This window comes from Xyrauchen texanus, chromosome 7 (genome assembly GCF_025860055.1).
Source record: "Xyrauchen texanus isolate HMW12.3.18 chromosome 7, RBS_HiC_50CHRs, whole genome shotgun sequence".
Taxonomy (NCBI): Eukaryota; Metazoa; Chordata; class Actinopteri; order Cypriniformes; family Catostomidae; genus Xyrauchen; species Xyrauchen texanus.
In genome coordinates this window covers 25,474,198-25,495,136 of record NC_068282.1, presented here as the reverse complement: position 1 = coordinate 25,495,136, position 20,939 = coordinate 25,474,198, and the positions used below count along the sequence as shown (strand labels likewise).

Below are 20,939 nucleotides of genomic sequence, written 5' to 3'. Positions count from 1 at the left end.
GGTATGTCATTTTCAGCTGTGAGCCCCTGAGTGGGGGTGCAGGTTAACAGGTTAAAACACAATTAAAGTAGTTCATGTGACTTTTTCAAAACCACTTGAAGACGTGCAATAGCTCTGTGAATCACAAAAGGCTGTGTTTAATAAGTAAATATTAGGGGTGTGACGATACACTTTCACAGCTCATGAGACGAGATGATACATGATACTGGGTTCATGAGAACGAGACGATATTTTAACACTATATATACGAATGGTCTTTTATTAGACTTGGGGATGGGTGATACCACTATTTTCTTTCCGATCCGATACATAGTACTTTTAGGCCAGTATTTTTATGAATTCTTGGGATAAAATTAGAAACTTACATTATTACTTAAATGTTTTATATAATTATAGGTTTAAGCAGAAAATGTATAGGATGCTTTGTTTTCCTTTTAAAAACATATAAAACCTCAAATTTAACCATAGATATTATTATTATATGGTCACTATTACTAAAACCAAGTTACAATATGGATACTACAGTAATGCTGTAGCAAAACCATGGTTAATTGTATCGAAACCTTGGTTACTGCCAAAATAAATAAATATATAAAAATAAAAAAACAGTCTACAGTCATGGTTACTAGTCATGGTTAATACAATATTACTTCAGTAAATCCATGGGTAGTTTTCATGAGGGTATCATTAATTAACGAGGATTAAAGATCATTATCAATGTTTTAACACTGCTGAATTTAAATAAGCCTGTACAAATGGTCACACAAGCCCATTATAATACATGTCATGTCTAGGTTTGTCATTACTTTGTGTGAATAACTCCAGATGCTGTTTTTCTGTCATTACCTCAGGAAAGCACTGTTCCCTCTTTGAACAAACGATGTGACTGAAAGTGTGAACGCTGTCTGCTGGTGTATTTGAACTTAATATGTATTTGAATTTGAGCAGTGGAAAAGCAAACTCAGAAAAGTAAAGCGAGTAGAGTCGAACCGTAACGTCTAGTGGAAAATTGCCATTTGAGTTGTTGAATACTGACTGAAAAACCTAAACCAGTGGAGTAGGTGGAGCTTCAGGTCACACCTACCGATGATGTGGACCAAAGGCAGCAAGGTGTTTAGCTGTTTTCCTACACAGACGAGCTGTTCGGAACCACCAAAACAAATGCTAAAACTTTTTGGGTAAAATTTTGTTCAAAATGACTTTACACCCTTTCGATCTTCGATTATATTGAGTATATCTGGGCCTTAAGTTGAGTAACATGCTCACTGATGTGCAGGGTCTAAAATGAACAATAGACAAGCACCAAATGTAAGAATATAATAATATGGCAAGCCAAAAAAATTATTTACTGGCCAGCTAGCATTTAAGAAACTACAACTTGTTTTAAAATTGGAATATAATGATCACAGTTTGACCCTTGCTGATACGAGCTAATCAAATCACACAGATACAGTGTACCAAAGAAAAGTGACTGTTGTGTGTCTGCAAACAACTAGGCATTAAGCTACCAAGCCAAAGTTGTTTTTATTGTCATCACTCCAGAACTCTTTTGTGAGAAATTGTTGCCCCACCAATGAAAATATAAGGAACAAAATCACAATAGGTCTCAACATTTTTGTAACAGATGGTGTTTTAGAGAAACTGTAGTAATGCACAATGATACTGAGTAACACAAAGTTATGTGCTGTTTGCTACAAAATATTTTTTCTAAAGGCAACAACAATATGGCAAAAATACTTTTGCATGGCTAGTAAGACATATTTACAGCAGGTAAATTCTCAATAGACCCAATTCACAGCAGTGCCAAATATGAGTTGAGGGGAATGAAAATGAGGCTGTGTGCATAAACGTGCAGTCTCTTCAATGGCATGCACTGTGTAAAACTGTATAAAGCTCCTAGATACAGTGCATCCAGAAAGTATTCACAGCGCTTCACTTTTTCCACATTTTGTTATGTTACAATCTTATTCCAAAATTGATTCAATTCATTATTTTCCTCAAAATTCTACAAACAATACCCATAATGACAACATGAAAGAAGTTTGTTTGAAATCTTTGCAAATTTATAAAAAAGAAAAAACGAAAAATCACATGTACATAAGTATTCACAGCCTTTGCCATTACACAAAAAGACTTGAGGCTGTAATTGATGCCAAATGTGCTTCAACAAAGTATTGAGCAAAGGCTGTGAATGCTGATGTACATGTGATTTGTTTTCGTTTTACATTTTTTATAAATTTGCAAAGATTTCAAACAAACTTCTTTCACATTATCATTATGGGTATTGTCTGTAGAATTGTGAGGAAAGTAATTAATTTAATCCATTTTGGAATAAGGCTGTAACATAACAAAATGTGGAAAAAGTGAAGCGCTGTGAATACTTTCCGGATGCACTGTAGAGCTGAAACGATTAGTTGACATTATCAACAACATCGAAAATAAAAAATTGTTGACAAACATTTTTCATTGTCAAATAGTTGTCTGAATTCATTTAACAGAACATGAGATCTTTTGAAATGCTAATGATGACGCGGGAGAGCAGCACTTCAGCACGCACTTCATTAAGAAGAGGAAGAAAGAACAGCTCACAGTCCAGAGGCACTCAAAACTTTCCAAACAGATTAAGGTGATGTAGATCGCGGAGTATTATAATACAAAAATGAGAAATAAGTAAATACAGAAGCATTTGTCATTAAATAAAGCGGAGCCGTACCTGGTGTTCCGCTTTGGCAAAACTTGCCTGTCAGAGCATCTAAAAAGGAAACCCTGTGCCGTTATATACTAAATTTAATGCATCTTTTATTTAAGTTCAAATAATAAGGAAGCGGGCTATATAAATAAGCACAAACTCCGAAACTGGCATTTGTCTGTGCAGTCAGAGCTGCTTATATCAGTCGCTTGAAAAACAGCGCAAGTTTTAAACTTCTACCAGCTGATACACTGTCTCGTGCGGAGACACTCATCACTAGCGCACGCTTGCTGCAGCTAGATGTTGTTTATAGTGATTGCTCGCGACATAGTGAATTATAATACGAGTGTCACGGTGTGTATCATATGGTGAAGAAAATCGGCGATACACAGCTCTATAAAGAAGAAAGAGTTTGCTTTTAGTGAGTTAAAGATGGATCAAAATCAAGTGAACAAAATGGTGAGAGGGTGTAGTCTTAGCCCATTATATAATGCAATATATGAAAGTATGTTTAATACAACCTTTAATTCGGGCACAAGCTGAATAATCAGTTAAGAGTGAGTGATTAATCGTTGCAATATAGCCTAAATAGTCTAATAATCGTTCGATTAGTCGATTATATAAATAATTCCTTGGAAAGGTGAAACTCAAAAACACTTTAAACCACAATGCACCCTATTGAAGAGACTGTACATCTATCCCTCACAGCCTCGTCATCAGGGCTGCTATGATCACAGTGACAACCGCCCAGTAAAGTGCCACCAGCGGTGATGTATCAACTTATAAGACCTTGCGAAAATCTGAAATAAATGAATGAAATTATAGCATACGAGTATAGTGAATTATTGGATCCTTAGATACCAAGTTGTCAATTCTTAATGCTAAAGACATAATTCATTTTCAGTTTTTTAGAGGGATTTTGTACATTGGTACAGCACCGGCATATTCACACTGCCAGTTTCGCATCTAGTGCAACTTGTTCAAGTTCAGCTGTGCATTCACTTTATTGTCTGTGCAGATGTAGGCTAAGTGGTAATATTATACATGTAGCTGATATAGCCGATTAATCTCATATTAGGGCTGGGCCATAGGACCACGTAATTAGATATTGACGATGTCTTACAAAGATCCCGATTGCGAAAAGACAAAGATCGACAATATTGGGAAATGGCAAAGCCATGGATCTGGGATGTCAGAAAATATATTAAAGAGTAGCCCAGATTTTGAAATTAGCACCAGCCACTAGGGCAAAATAGGACGATTAGTCTGCGTTATTGACAAAGTCAACAATAAAAAATTGTCGACAAAATTTTCCGTTGTCAAATAGTTGTTTGATCTTATTTAACATAACATGAGATCACATTAACCTCTAATGATGGTGCACGAGAGCAGCAATGCAGTTCATGCCTGAACTGAAGAGGAACAATTACGCAGCTCACAGATGCATTCTAAACTTTTCAAATAGTTTCAGGTGATGTACATCGCAAAGTATGAGCGTATTATAATGCAAAAATACAAAATAGGAACATACAGAAGCACTCTCGTTGTGGAATAAGCAGTCGGAGCTCTTTAAAAGAAACTCCCCGGCATAGATTTTAAATGCAGTTATACTAAATGCATTAAAGCTTTATTAAATTTCAAATAATACGGAAGTATTATTTATTAACTACAAATAACTTAAATAACTACAAACATCGAAACTGGCATTTCTCTGTGCGGTCCACACCTCTTCTATGAGTTGCGAGAATGTCCCAATCTCAGGGGGAGAGATTGAAACTGCACCCGGCTGATGCACAATCTGTCGTAGGGACGCTCATCCCACGAGCATTCGCTTGCTGCAGCTAGATTATAACATGATGGCTTACGACTTACTGAATGATAATATATGTCAATGTGCATTTCTTATCATGAAGAAAATAGGCAATATGCATTATTAATAAGAGAGAGTTTGTTTTTGTGTGAGGTAAAGATGGATTGAAGTGAACAAAAAGGAGAGAGAGGGTAGTCTTTGCCCCATTATACACTGCAACAAAATACTTTGATTAGTTTTTGTCTTGGCTTGTTTTCCAATATAAATATCTAAAACTCCTTTAAAACAAATGTACATTTTCTTTAGTAGCTATACTGCAAAAGAAAAAAAATTGTATCTGAGAATGTTGGCTATAATATATAAAAAAACTATATTTAAAACATACATTCACATGAGAAGCAGCATCCAAGATATTTAGACTTGCTTTTAGAGAACAGATCTTGAATATAAGTACATTTTGTCTTGCAGAAGTATAACCAAGTGAAAAAATACACTTGTATACAAAATACACTTCTATTTAAGATGCATTCTCTTAAAGCATTTCTAAATATCATATATGTTGTAGGGATGAAATGGTTACCGGTTTCAAGGTAAACCACGATAAAATTCCCATGCGGTTAGTATTACAGTGTCGTGATTTGTAAAACTCACAGTAAATGCTGTCCACACTCACCCAGCAAAAGTCTGACGCATGGACGCAGCATGCAACATTGTTATTGTTATTATAACCTGGCAGAAGGCAATGACAGCGCTCGGGATAATTTCCAACCTTCCAAGAAGACCAAATCAGAAGTATGGTCATATTTTGGATTTTATAAGAATGCTGAGGGCGAATTAGTAGAAGATGGAAACCCTGTCTGCAGAGCTTGCCAGAGGAAAGTCGCTGTGATACGGGCGAGTCATCTTCGTGACAACCGTCCATCACTTTATAGTGCATGAAAGGCAAGTTAACTTTTAGCTCAGTGCATGAGTTGGGGAAAAGTATGAGGAAAAGTAAACAGTTGGACACAATGTTTAATTGGGTTGAAATAATTTCTTATCTCACTTGTAAAAAACGCAAGCTTCCGCAAAGAAAAAGTTCCAAGCAAGTGCATCGCTTTGAGCAAAGACAAACGAACAAGAAAACAGTAACAAATAACAAATACTAGCGATGTCCCGATCAATCAAAATCGGCCGATATTAGTCTTAAATACTTGATCGGCGATCGTGCCTATATTTAGGGCTGATCTTTTTGCAGCATGCAGGCAAATCGCACATACATGGTTCCTCATATGAATGAGTGCTTTCTCAGCCCTTGAAGCATGACAGAATGGCTTATGGAGGGTGAGTTGTTGGCAATTCTAAGCATTCATGAATTTAAACTTTGAGACATGATGTAATTTAGATGAATATGCTGGTTTGTTTTTAAAAATGTGTAAGAATTACATGTGTATGAATATTAATTTGCCCATTTTCTAGAGTCGTTACGGTTGTTATTCGGACTCGTTGCACAGTGAACAGGAAGATGATAGAGCACTTTTAGCTTTGCTCTCTTTAACATAAGTGCTCTCTGTGTCAAAGACGTGCACTCTTCAGGTGCTCTCAATATATCATCATCAGTCAACTCATGTTGGTCACAATCATCATGTTGGTCACAATACCACTAATAATAAATATAACGGTTTAACCTTCAATAACGACACAAGTCTTCATGCATTTGCTTAATAATTAGTGATTTGTGTTACAGCAAATCTCAAAGACAGTAAACGGACCATATACACTCACCTAAAGGATTATTAGGAACACCTGTTCAATTTCTCATTAATGCAATTATCTAATCAACCAATCACATGGCAGTTGCTTCAATGCATTTAGGGGTGTGGTCCTGGTCAAGACAATCTCCTGAACTCCAAACTGAATGTCAGAATGGGAAAGAAAGGTGATTTAAGCAATTTTGAGCATGGCATGGTTGTTGGTGCCAGATGGGCCGGTCTGAGTATTTCACAATCTGCTCAGTTACTGGGATTTTCACGCACAACCATTTCTAGGGTTTACAAAGAATGGTGTGAAAAGGGAAAAACATCCAGTATGCGGCAGTCCTGTGGGCTGAAAATGCCTTGTTGATGCTAGAGGTCAGAGGAGAATGGGCCGACTGATTCAAGCTGATAGAAGAGCAACTTTGCCTGAAATAAACACTCGTTACAACCGAGGTATGCAGCAAAGCATTTGTGAAGCCACAACACGCACAACCTTGAGGCGGATGGGCTACAACAGCAGAAGACCCCACCGGGTACCACTCATCTCCACTACAAATAGGAAAAAGAGGCTACAATTTGCAAGAGCTCACCAAAATTGGACAGTTGAAGACTGGAAAAATGTTGCCTGGTCTGATGAGTCTCGATTTCTGTTGAGACATTCAGATGGTAGAGTCAGAATTTGGCGTAAACAGAATGAGAACATGGATCCATCATGCCTTGTTACCACTGTGCAGGCTGGTGGTGGTGGTGTAATGGTGTGGGGGATGTTTTCTTGGCACACTTTAGGCCCCTTAGTGCCAATTGGGCATCGTTTAAATGCCACGGCCTACCTGAGCATTGTTTCTGACCAGGTCCATCCCTTTATGGCCACCATGTACACATCCTCTGATGGCTACTTCCAGCAGGATAATGCACCATGTCACAAAGCTCGAATCATTTCAAATTGGTTTCTTGAACATGATAATGAGTTCACTGTACTAAAATGGCCCTCACAGTCACCAGATCTCAACCCAATAGAGCATCTTTGGGATGTGGTGGAACGGGAGCTTCGTGCCCTGGATGTGCATCCCACAAATCTCCATCAACTGCAAGATGCTATCCTATCAATATGGGCCAACATTTCTAAAGAATGCTTTCAGCACCTTGTTGAATCAATGCCACGTAGAATTAAGGCAGTTCTGAAGGCGAAAGGGGGTCAAACACAGTATTAGTATGGCGTTCCTAATAATCCTTTAGGTGAGTGTATATTAATGATTTCTCACTGGAGCAGTTTAAAAGCTTATTATGAATATATGTTTCTTATTTTTGAATGTATCTCTGCGGTGTGTGATGCTTTCATGGTTTTTACTGGTTGTCAGTATGTCACAATGGCATTTTAATATTGACAACAGAACTATTAATAACTGTTTCATTATTGTTGAACTTGGGCCTGTTCAAGTGTAACTGTTTAAGCCACTTTTAAGTGGAATTGCAGAATTCTGAATGAGGTTTTATAGAATAATTTTTTTTGTTATGACTATACAAGTCAAGCTGTTTACACCATTTGTAAGTGTATGTAAGATTTCTATTCATCCTTACAGAACTCAGTGGATTTGTGATTTATTTTTGTACCTGAATATTAAAAGTTAAAATTAGTAGAAGTAGAAGTTGATTTTATATGTGATTTTTATAAAAATGCTAGCTGTACCAAGTAAAATGCATTAAGCTGAAGACATCTTTTAGTTACCTCGTTTACTTCGTTATTTTTGTAAACAAAAAAAAACAAAAAAAAAAAAGCCAGCAGCTCTATTATCTAGGCAAATACATATATCAGACTGGGACTCTGTATCGGCAGATATTTCATATTTTAAATATCGGATCGAGGGCCAAAAAAGATGGTCGGGATATCCCTAACAAATACGGGTGACATTTAAGTGATGTACATTCATAATACTAATACACAGCTTTTAAAATAATTACCGGGGCATGAAATAGTGATTTGAGATGAATGTTTAAAAATTGTACTTGTTCTTTAATTATGTTAAAATGCATTGCAGTCTACAAAACAATCATCCAAGTGCTCCGCTTACATTTTCAATACAATCGATAACTATAACAGAGACGCACGATGGTACCAGTTGTGTTTGTATGAAATGAGAGCGTGAGACATGAAAGAAGCCGGAGTTTCAGGATGAGCGGCCAGAATCAAGACTTTCAGAGATCTATGTAATAACATGTTATGTAGTCTAGTCAACCAACCAACACATTTTAATAATACAACAAGTTCATAATAATAATAATATAGCCACACCAATAACAATTATTATTATTATTATTATTATTATACTTAATTTTATATTCCCTTGTTTACTAATTTAATTTGTTGTGGTGATTTTCAAATATAAAACCCATTTCAATAATTTCAGTGTGTGTATCAGTACTTTTAATAAATTTTCAGCACATTTTAACAAAACCGTGATAGTTTTGGTCACGATAATAGTGATATGAAATTTTCATCTTTAATATGTTGCTTCTCATGTGAATGCAGGGTTTTTTGATATTTTAAGGAAAAACAAGACAAAAACACTTGATAACAATAGGATTTTTTGCAGTTCATTTTTTTACCGAATTAAACATAAAACATCCATTTAATTCAGCGAATGTCATTTTGTAATTTTGTCTTCTTTATCGTTAGTAAGCACGTTTAATACAACCTTTTAAGTCAGGCAGAAGCTGAATAATCAGTTTAGAGCTAATGATTAATTGTTGCAATAATTACATAATAGTTGAATAATCGATAATCAATTATCAAAATAATTGTTAGTTGCAGACCTACCTGCCACCTGCAAAATGTGACGTGGTTGAATTCTGTTTGCAAGCTCCTCGTCCAAATTTATTTCATGTGAGGATAATTTTGCTCATTTACAACAACATGCTCTCTCGGAGTGACACATGACAAGAAATGCTGTTAGTCACAAATACACGTGCTTGAAGAAACACACTTTATTATATTTTTAAGAACAGGCAAAAGAAAAGCCATCAGTGCTTGTGTCTGGTTCGCTGTTTGTTCAGAGGCATGCAACACGAGCCAGTTAAGAGGAACACATGCATGTTGCTGTGCAGCGCAAGCCTGTCTCATGGAACAAGCACATGCAGGGATTTCCTGCAAAGAGAATTACTAGGCGGCCACCTCCGTCAAATTTGTGCCGCCTCCGGCTGTCTACAAAACTCTGGTGGGTGTCTTCATGGAAAACACTAACAAACGTTGCACTCTGTGGATTGTCATTAGTAACTACAAATCTCTGCAATAATAATAAAATAATTGCGTTGTTGAATAGTCGCTTGATGTCATTTAACATAACTTGAGATCATATAAAACTATAACGATGACAAGCGAGAGGAGAGGAGTGCTGCAGCTCGAGTGTCTGATAGGAACACAGATCACAGCTTGGCGATATATCTTTATTTCATCCTTAATTAAAATTCTAATAATACGGGAGCATGACAAGTAAATAAGCACAAACTCCAAAACTGTCATTCACTGTGCGGTCAGAGCTGCTTCAACCAGTCACGGAAGAGACCCAATCTGAGCAGGAGTCGAGACCGGGAGAGATTTAAAGTTCCGCCAGGTTACTTCTAGTCTCTCACCCCTGCTGTCTGCAGCTTGCAACGTGTTGCATCACTGATGAGATCATCATAATAAGATCATTCTTAAGTGAACAATAAAAATAAAATGTGTGCGTGTGTATGTGTATGTATATATATATATATATATATATATATATATATATGTTTTGGATAGACAAGACTGACACATGCTTATCAATAATACTCTTATGGTACCACCTCCACCTCATTTTGAGCCAGGAAAAACCCTGACATGTAAATAGTTTTCACTCTTTTTTTCCTCTGTTCCATTATTTTAAAATCTGTTTGCAAGAAAAATGTCATCTATGAGAATGCTGTAAATTATCTCTGATCATCTCAGGAGGTGCTGTGAGTTTAGTTTGCTTTATTTCCATGTGGTTGACATGCATTGTAAATGCAACTCTGCAGGTTCAATATATATTACAGCTGTTGATTAAACCCGTTAACTCGATTAATTTGAAAAAAAAAACGCAATTAAATCGCACCATAATAAAAAAGATTCCTGAGAAATGCAAGCTTGTTTACTCCAGAGGGCAGTAAGTGAAATTTCAGCTGTATGAGCAACACACAGTTTATACAGTGAAGAAAACACTTCAGTAGGAAGAACGACGCAAACATACATTACATTCTTGCATTCAAAACACTTGAAGGGATGCAAATGCCAACTAAGGGATCTCAAAATGTGTTTAAAGATTGAGTATTAAACTATATTTAATTTGAAACAGTGAACTAAACATTTTATGTTTATGATGCGACGCACCAGAGACGCTACACAAGCTATTTGTTTAAAAATGACAAAAACCCACATTCCACAAGCGGAGTTTTCTGTGATGACGCGGTCCAGTCAGAGAGAGAAAGGTGAACAATGGAAAAAAGTAGCGGTATAGGCGACATCGCATTTTATTTTAAGCGAAAAAGAGATGAGGAGAAAGAGGAATTTTGCGAGGGGGATTCGCAAGGTTCAACTAACAAAGTCTCTTCACAAGGTTTACCGGAGACGACTAACATTAGGGATGCTGTGAGCAAAGCTACCGTGACCACAGCTGTCACTTCAACGTCCACTGTAGCCGGTGAAGGGAGAACATATAGATTCAATGCAAATTGGCTCAAAATGTTCCCATGGCTAGAGTTCGAAAACAACATCACGTTCTGCAAATATTGTAGAGGGCAGAAACAGGTGGGCATCTCGTCCTATCTGGACGAGCTATCTGAAATAGCTCTTGTAGGTGAACGTTGGGAGCCGGCTCGCATATCAGAATCTATTTATAAAAATATTTAAAAACAAACTAAGATACGAATAATCAAAAGATTTAAAAATAACAATAATAAATAAAATAATATAGGCCTAAATGCTCAAGCGCACACATTAGTTCTGACTGTCCACTCAGACTAAAAGCCTCCCCTGTTGTTCCTGTCAATCAGACACGCAGTGTCAACCAATGAACCAAAGATGCGTGAGGGAGGGCGGAGCCAACTTATGTTGTTCAGATTGTATTTGCATTGTAACATTTATATGCACTTTGTTATTTACATTGAAAAGTTATACTTTAAATGCACACGTGAAATAACATCCTTCTTTTTTACATTTATTTCAATTTGTGGGATGCTGCAGTTTTGCAAATTATTTATTTTTCTTTGATATGTTGCATTATTCTATTATCAGTACCGCCGCTACCTACATGCATACTAAGCAGTTTGCGTAGGGCATTAACTCCCTAGGGGGGCACCATCTTACCCTAGGATGGCACCAGAAAGTCCACCGGCTGCCCTTACTCGTTCGCTATACGTTATTCAATGACCCGAAAGCAGTTGTGCAACACAGACGATCGCTTCACGCTCATATCACGTGTAGGGCATCAATTTGGCCAGTGGTGGCCCTGTCTATTATGCTGTTCAGACTGTATTCGTTTTGAATGGTTAGATTTATATGCACTTTGTTTATATACAATAAGTTATACTTTAAATGCAAATGTTTAATAGTATTATTTTTCTTAACAAATCAATGCATTTTTAAATAAATTGTGGTTAAGGCAAGTATAATTTCATTTAATAATTTAATTAGAATTGTTTTAACACCAATTATGAAAAGAGCCGGAATGCCCACCGCTAATCTGAAAAGAGATAGTGTAGAGAAACATCTCACTGTGGCATATCCAGTGCTCTGGATGAGACAGGAGAAACCATCAGGCTCTGTGTAAGCAGCCTTGAGGAGGCAAGTGCTGCAGTCTGAGGAGAGAAGTGGAAGCAGCTGAAAATAAAGATAAACATTGCATACTTCATTGTGAAAGAAGAAGAACCTTTCATCAAATTTGGGCCGCTTATCAGACTCCACCACTGATATCCTTGGATTTTAGTAGGCATGGGTTCAATGTGTGATTTGGGAGGTATGTGCTGTTCCACCGATGTGTGTCCCTTAGTACACGCACACACACTCAAACACGCAGTATAAATATGTATGTAAAAAATTGTTTGTTAATAAACTCTGTATTTAATTTTCACTGTGCTCCTAAATTTCTATGTGTGCTCCTACATTTTTTCATTTAGGAGCGCATGTACTCCTTGGGAAAAATGTTAGCGTAGAGCCTGAATGTCACTTGATGCATGTCCTTGTACTGGAAAACCATGAACAAAACTATACAACATAAAAGGAAATGCAACCCAGAATACATTAAATACAGGTTATGTTTAATCTATGGCAGGTCGACACTTGATTTCCAATGTAAAATCTGTCCTGAAGCAAAACCAGTTTAGAACCACTGAGTTAAATGTACAGAAAGGAGCACTCTGGCTCTGTTGGTGTGCACCTACAGTATATGTTAACTGTTAATAATCATAGGACATTACTTCAAAAGCTCACACAGCTGATGTTATTTTTCATTTAGTAGTTAATTTAACATGCCATGATAACATGTAAACTAACATGCTTTAGTTATATAACATGTTATAGTTACATGATATTTTTTATCATGTTTAAAATTATGTTTATTATAATTCTGTTAGCTTTCTTATTTTTTCTATTTATTTTATTTTCAAAAGGGAGACTTTTTTTTTTTTACACATACTTCAATAAAATATATGGTTTCAAGTTTCAATCATAATAAAGTGTTTGCTCAAAAATAAATAGATAAATAAAATAACCCTTCTGTTTTCACTGATAATAGTAATTGTGTAATACCTAACATTTTCTGAGACTGTTATCATACCGTGAAAATCTCATACCGTTGCAACCCTAATATATATATATATATAATTTTTTAATATTTAAAGATAACTATGTATAATCATATACTGATATAAATATGTATAATCATTATATATTGAATTATTGTTATATGAGGGGCTTTCTCAGCAAATATTTGTATATGCGATTAATCGTCATTAATTAATCGGGACACCATGTAATTGACAGCCCTAATAAATAAATATATATATATATATATATCTCTGCGATGGACTGGCGACCTGTCCAGGGTGTCCCCCGCCTTTCGCCCAATGTTAGCTGGGATAGGATCCAGCCCCCCCGCGACCCTGTACACAGGATAAGCGGTTGACGATGGATGGATGGAGATATATATATATCACTTTTGTCTTAGTTTCTTTAATACAAATATATATATATAAGTAATTCAAGACACGTTCACCTTGATATATGTTTTATATATTTTCTTTAGGCAGCATTAACTGTATCACCAAAACACAAAAGAAATACAAATTTGATAATAACACACATTTGGCAGCATTGTTTTGGGAACACAAGGGAATTTATTAGGCTTATTTATTTTGATTATTATTGTCTTTACATTAGGGCTGGGCGATAAAAAGATATCGATATATATCACTATAAAGAAAATCCACGATAAGCTTTTGAGGAATTTTTGATATTTACTGTGTTTCGCTAAAACACAAGCAGTTCGGTTTTCTCAGGCTGCGTTTCCACTGGGGCGGATGAAATCCGCTCACAGCGCTAGTAAAGAGCTTGCTACGCACCGCTGCCAATCCTACGATCCACCTTGCGAGCATGACACTCGGCTTTCATAGGAATGAATTGAAAACGCTCTTAGCTTCGCTCACAACGCGCCAGTGGTAACGTAGGGTCAGACTGGATGAACTTGCTAATGCTAGCTGCCTTGCTAACAATTAGGTTACGTCGGACACCGGATTGATTCCATTCGCATCGCAAGACTTCATGACAACGGTTGCGCTCTCTCATCATCTCTATTGAAGAGCGCGACAGAACAACAGTGATGTTAGAATTTATATTTTCTTCTTTTCTTCTGTCAACTTTGAAATAAAAAAAAGAAGTGAAATGTGTAAATTTATATCGTGATAAATATCGATAGAACAATATGAAAAAGATTATCGTGATAACAATTTTGGCCATATCGCCCAGCCCTACTTTACATTTATAATTGTCTTTAGTTCTTAATCTGTAGGCTACAAGTAATTTTCAACCTGTTGTTGTTGACGGACGCATGTGTGATGGCCAGGGGTGTAAAGTAACGAATTAAAAATACTTATGTTACTGTAATTAAGTCTGTGGCATGGGGGGCATGGTCGTGTCGGTCTACGGGAGAGAGAGAGAGAGGGGGAGAGAATTTCCAGAAAGCACGACAGACGGGAGAGTGCGTCTCGATCGTGCTCTATAAATTTATATATATATAGATATATACACACACCTTTGTGGGAGGTTTAATTACTTAACTACTTTTTAAGTAGTTTAAAAATGTTATAATTTTACTTCTACTTGAGTACATTTTAAGTGCTGTAACTGTACTTTTATTGCGCTATTTTCACACAGTCTGTGTTCGCAACTTCCCTGTCCTCATTTTATTTTCATCTATCAACATGATTGGCTAGAGAGTCTTGTGACTCCCATCAAATCAAATCACACATAAAAAACTTGAATGGCAGCTGTAGATCTGGCGCTAACTGTTATGGATGTGGAGAATGCCACAAACACATTTTCAACACCTGAACATCACGGCCGCAATTTCATATTTCTGCTTACTAGATTCTGTGTGTCTCTAATACAGCCTGAAATTAAGCTATCACTGAGATTATTGGGTTGATGTGAGAGATTAAGGCAATTTTATCAATATGGCTGGGCGATAAAACAATCTTGATGTTTATCTGAATAAATAAATAAGTCCTCGATATCGATGATAAAATTGAGTAATTTTCTAAAGTTTCTATTCTTAGCCCAAGTACTACATCTAGAACAGGGGTTTCATTACATTGATCGCGATAGCAAGAGCACCACTGGTTGATTGATCTAAATTAAATATAAAAGATAGACTTTATTTCCTCACGTCTGTAGCTGCATGCTGTTTGATTGACAGGCCGCTAATGTTTGTGCGCTAATGCGTGTAAGTGCCTAAAAGGTCAAATACACTTTATAATTCTGCCAATGCCCATCTTGGTGAGGCATAAATGTAAACACAGTCGATTTGGTCTAAAGTGAACGTAAACAGTGGGACAAAAAGTGTATTTGCATCAAAACGTCAGACTTGAAGTGTACATGTTACCGAATTGAGCACGGTCTAGTAGGCTATGACATAAAAAGGCTATTACTCAAACAACAATAACAAGAAAACGAGAAAACCACTCACTACTTTTGGCAGAATAACTTGAGTAGCTTTAAAAGTATTAATGTAATAGAATAAAACAGTGACATTTTTAATAACAATATTTTTTAATAATATTGTTATTTATCTATTTTTATATAATACTGACCCCTGATGTAGAGATTTTGTTCATTTGTATAATAAATTACCAGGAAAGTAGAGATGATAAAATTATTTATAATTATGCTTAGCCTTTATCAAGTTTTTTCTAATGCCTGATAGAAAAGTAGCAACCTTTGTAGAGCAATACTTCAGGCAGAACATTCTACCAATCACAAACTTAAGAAAATTGTGCATCATGCATTAGAATGAGAACACAACTATTTCTGAGCTTAGAAGATACAAGAACTAAATAATTGTGGAACATTGTATCTCAAAAGGAGGACCATGTGCTACTTAAAGAAATTTTTCATACAAAAAGAAAAATTCTCTTATTCCCTCACCCTCATGCCATCCCAGATGTCTATGAACTTGTTTCTTCAGTAGAACAAAAATTAAGATTTTTTTGAAGAATATTCAACTCCAGTTGTTTTATCCATGATTTCAGAAGTGATATGATAGGTGTGAGTGAGAAAAAGATACATTTTTAAGTCCATTTTTGCTAGAAATTCTTCTCCCTGCCCAGTAGATGGTGATATGCATGAAGAATGTTAATCACAGAAAACAAAAGAAGAAGAAAGTGAAAGTTAACTTGGAGATTGACTGAGCAGGGAGGAGAATTTATAGTAAAGATAGACTTAAATATTGATCTGTTTCTCACCCAACCTATCATATCTCTTCTGAAGACATGGATTCAACCACTGGAGGCACATGGATTAGGCTACTTTTATGCTGACTTTGGTGATTTTTTTGAGCTTCAAAATTTTGGCACCCATTCACTTGCATTGTATGGACCAAATATATTCTTACTTATATATCCAGATATTCTTCTAAAAATCTTAATTTGTGTTCTGCTGAAGAAAATCATACACATTCAAGATGGCATAAGGGTGACTAAATGATGAGAGAATTTTGTGTGCGTGTCTGTGTGTTGCATTCCTTGCATTGTTTTGAACATGTTTTATGTGCAACAACAACTCTCTCAGTCAGCATTAAGGAACATTTTGATGCAAAACATGAATGATTTTAAAGTAATTGTTTCATACATTATGATATTGAAAATATATTTTTCATCTTTTAATTTCTGCAATCATGTCGCCCTTTTATTTTATAATTCAGATAAATGTAGTAATAACAGTTTCATTGGTAAGTGATAAATTTTAAAAGTTGTCAATCACAAGCACCAATAAAATACCTATATTTTTTTATTCTTTCTGGAAACAGCCATAAAAGGAAATGTAAATTACGGTAAGTGTGCTACATTTTTAAATTGCAGCATAGAGTTTTTATTATAAAGGGGCATAGCTTTCACAACTCAGTACTCAATACTCACTACTCGAGTACTTTTAAATGAGCTACGCTTTTACTCTTGAGTAGTTTTTAGACTCTACTCAAAAAAAATTTTAAGAAGTAAAGTTTTTGAGTATTATTTTTCAGTACTCTTTCCACCCCAGTGATGGCGAATGGAGCCGTTGGAGATGGCAAATGTTTGGATTTGGGGAGGTGGTTAAAAAAATAAAAAAATTCAGCGCTTGTAATTTTATTTATTTTTTTTTTCGTTCAGTTTTCATTTAGAAATTTCTTTTGTTTATGTTTTTCTTGTTTCAATAAATTAATTACATTTTTAAAGCAAAATCAATAAAGAAAAAAAAATTCACAAACCCTTGTCAGTGGGGTTCCCGATGTAATTGGATATCGCAATATTTTTTAAGACGATTATCAGTGGGTTTTTTTCCTGGCTACAACTTCCACAGTTGTAATGAAAATGTATGTTATGGTTTACTGTGACAAATGTTAGTAAGGGTGTTGATGTGAAGAGTCTTGTAATTGATGTTGGTGCAGGGCAGGTGTTTTCTCTTTCCCTTGTCAGTTCTGTTCAGAATTTCTGGGTTGTCAAGCCATTTGAAATGGGTGAATTGCTCCATAGTGCTCTAATCTAGAAAATTATCACGTAAAATTCAAATGGGTCACATGCATCACGATATCGAAGGAAGCCTGATTTAATCATGCATGTGAGCCGCTCTGCGCTATCCTGTCACAAAGCACACATTTTGAGGGAAGCCCTGTTGACATGCGAGCACAGAAAGAGCAGAGCGCAACTTCAGGTTTCGATCACTCAGCGCACATCAGTGTCTCACACAAGAAGCATAATTAGTACTTATAAAGCAAGATGAATATCATAAGTTTGCTGCATTGCATGACAGTAATGTGTACGGATATGGCTTGCATTAGAGTTTTTAAATAAAGGAGTATCTTAATAAAATATAAACCCATAGTGCATTGGTGATGCTTGCAGTGTTATTTAATGTCATAGTTTCAAAAGTATGTTTTAAGTAAAATTGTTTAATAATCCTCATGATGTGTATTATTTAAAACATCTGACAATTGAAAAGCTTTCAGCCAAGATAGGCCTGAACTATTTAATTATTTTTCAGCTGTTTAATGATATTTAGTCTTGTTGTATATTTGAGTTTATCAATATAATATACCTATTAAAAGGCATTTTCCAAATAAACGCTGCTCAGACAGAAGGGAAGCAAGCACGTTTATACTCCTATTACTTTTTGCCACAACTGTCAATGGCAACCTTATTCATAGTAGCGCCATCATTCTTTTTTTGAGGGAATGACAACGTGGCTGCGAGGGATATAAGTACAGATTCTTCACATGGTTTTATGGTAGTTTAAAGTGCATTTAGAAAAACACTCCATGTGTTCAATGGGTAACTTCTGTCAATAACTGGGTTGTAACAGTAAATGAAAGCAGAAACACTTCACAACTCCCACGTGCCTCCCAAAGAACATAAAATAATCTGCTCAATGGACAAAACTACTGCAAATACTGCCAAGACTCATTTACTTAACATGCTCAAAATAAGGTTTGCATATCTTTCTCTTTAGGTCCATACACAAGTAAATATAAATAGCAAGATGCAGCTCTGGTATTTACCAGGTTATCTGCCCTGTCAAAGGGGATTATTAGTATTTAACACCAGTAAAAGCAACTATTGCTGCACTTTTGAGAAGACTTTTAAATTTTGTACCAGTGGCATGTCTAGGGATCTCTAATTTTGTTTCAATAATCTGAATTCTTAAAAGGCCCCAACAGATAATTAATTTCAATTCAAAGTTGTCTGCTAAACCAACACACCTAGAACATACAACAGTATGTAAAAAAAAATAAACTTGCATGAACTTGCAGTATGTTATGACCTCCTCCCTCCCCTAGTTGCCTAGTTGACATGTCACTGACAGACTGGGCCTCAGAAACAAAACTCTCACATAAACACTTTACTTTTAGCCTTCCATTGATACACACAGACAACATTATTTTAAAAAGAGGTCTAAAACCTCATGAAAGTATTAATAACGTACAATTTAGCCGATCCATGGCAAACTCCCATGTATTAGCCAAAAAAGCCTAAAGGCACGAGCTACATATAAAAGGAGAGTAAACATTTACTAAAGCTGATATTATAAAGGTGGAAATCTACCCTAGATGGCAGGGATATGTTTAATATCAGTAACACACTGTCTGCCGTTCTGTTTTGAGAGTGAGAGTCATTTCAGAGAGGATGAGTGTGTAAGCTAATGTAATATGACTAAGCCTGTTAGCTTTAAAACTCCAACTCCAACTAAACTATTGTCTCTGAACGCTAACATTCGGCAAGCTATAGTTCAGTAAATTAAAATAATAAGAATAGACCCTAATTATATAACCTATTCAGAGATGTGAATTAAATATTGTGGATGAGGTTTGACTAAATGTTAATTTTGTTCTCTGACGCGCTAAGGCTCGATGCTAATAGTCATTAGCTTGCAGTGAAGCCGCGGCTCACCCACAGAACCAAAATACACTCACCAAAACAGCCCATTACACCACATAACACGATTCGGGAACTTACCTTGTTTGTCTGCCTGTGCCATGTGAATAAATGCAATAAATAAAAGGCGCATAATTCCGACGCATGGTGATTTTGTTCGTCTTAGACGTGAGGAACTCTGTGTTGTGTCCTGGCACGCCATCCTGCTGTTGTTTCTCTCTCGACCTGTGCGCGCCTCGTGTGCGCGCTCATATAAACAGAGCTCACGAGCCCACTCGTGAGAGACACCCAGCGGATGTGAGTGCGACAATATCTCCAACTGTCACTGTTTCACACTTTTAAAAACTAATAATAAAGATCAACGAAATAAAAAAGTCGTTTGTTCATGTACTGCCTCATCGAACCGTTTATGCATATTTGCACTGCATTGCCTTCCATTTTAGAGATAGGTGTACTATTTTGTGGGTATCTGACATTTTGAAATTCTTTCAAAAAAAAATAAATAAAAAAGTTAGGAAAAATTCTGAATTCTGAATATAGTGCACCAATAGAACTGAAATAGTAAATAGGCTTTCCACCTTTGTGTAGAATTAAATAGGCTTTCCACCTTTGTGTAGAATTAATATAAAGTCAGTCATCCCCCTCCCAGATGATCATGCAAAGTAGCCTGCATGCACGTGAAAGTGGAAGAACAACACATGCAAACCAGCATACAAAAAACAGGTGCATCTAATCAGCCTTTTTTCCTAACCAAATTAAAGGCCATGTGTTAATTTGACGGTTCTAATCTGATCCCTTCAGAAAATAAATGTAGCTTTAGGAGGACTGAAGACTGCAGTACTAAGTTAGCTTGTGCATACTTGTGAAACAGTTGGAATACGAAGTATTACGTCACAGCTACTCATTTATTTGTTTGGATTACTCATGGTTTTATTTGTATTTGTTAACCAAACCTTTATATATAGACACATCACAATAGATGATTTGAGTTTTTTTTTTGTTTGTTTGTTTGTTGTAAACAATATATAACATTCATTAAGCACATACATTGAGTAGCTTTACACTGACATTCTAGTTACACCAGATGGCATTATTATTTGTAATGAATTACTGTTAAAGAAATATGTGTATCAGCATTTCCTTTCTAATATGTAAATGTTGTCATCCCCCACACACACACACTCTAACTGGAGGTGATGGATGTGATCATGTGGCCACTGTGTTTGTATTATGACAGAAGCTATGTGAGCCACCATATATGGCCATCATTATATTTTTCCCTGTTTAAATATTTATTGCTTGTGAAGTTATCTGCATAGGCAAACAGGTACTAAGTCCCACATGCTGCATGTGTGATTTGATTAATTAATATACTGTATACTGTAATATATGTCAACAGTTTTTAGCTCCTTTCAACAATTAAATATATATATATATATATATATATATATATATATATATATATATATATATATATATATATATATATATATATATATCTTTCAACCATCAGGTTTTGTTTGTATATATA

General features: G+C 35.8%; 1 protein-coding gene across 1 annotated transcript in view; it reads right to left on the bottom strand.

Annotated features, from left to right (window-relative positions):
* The window catches only part of LOC127646447 (transmembrane protein 131-like), a 95,416-nt gene extending 75,784 nt beyond the window's left edge, over positions 1–19,632 (bottom strand). Inside the window, exon 1 of the mRNA XM_052130114.1 lies at positions 19,490–19,632. Within this exon, the coding sequence (XP_051986074.1) occupies positions 19,490–19,610 (121 nt within the window). The 5' untranslated portion in view covers positions 19,611–19,632. The remainder of the gene's footprint in view (positions 1–19,489) is intronic.
* Between the last annotated feature and the right edge of the window lie 1,307 nt (positions 19,633–20,939).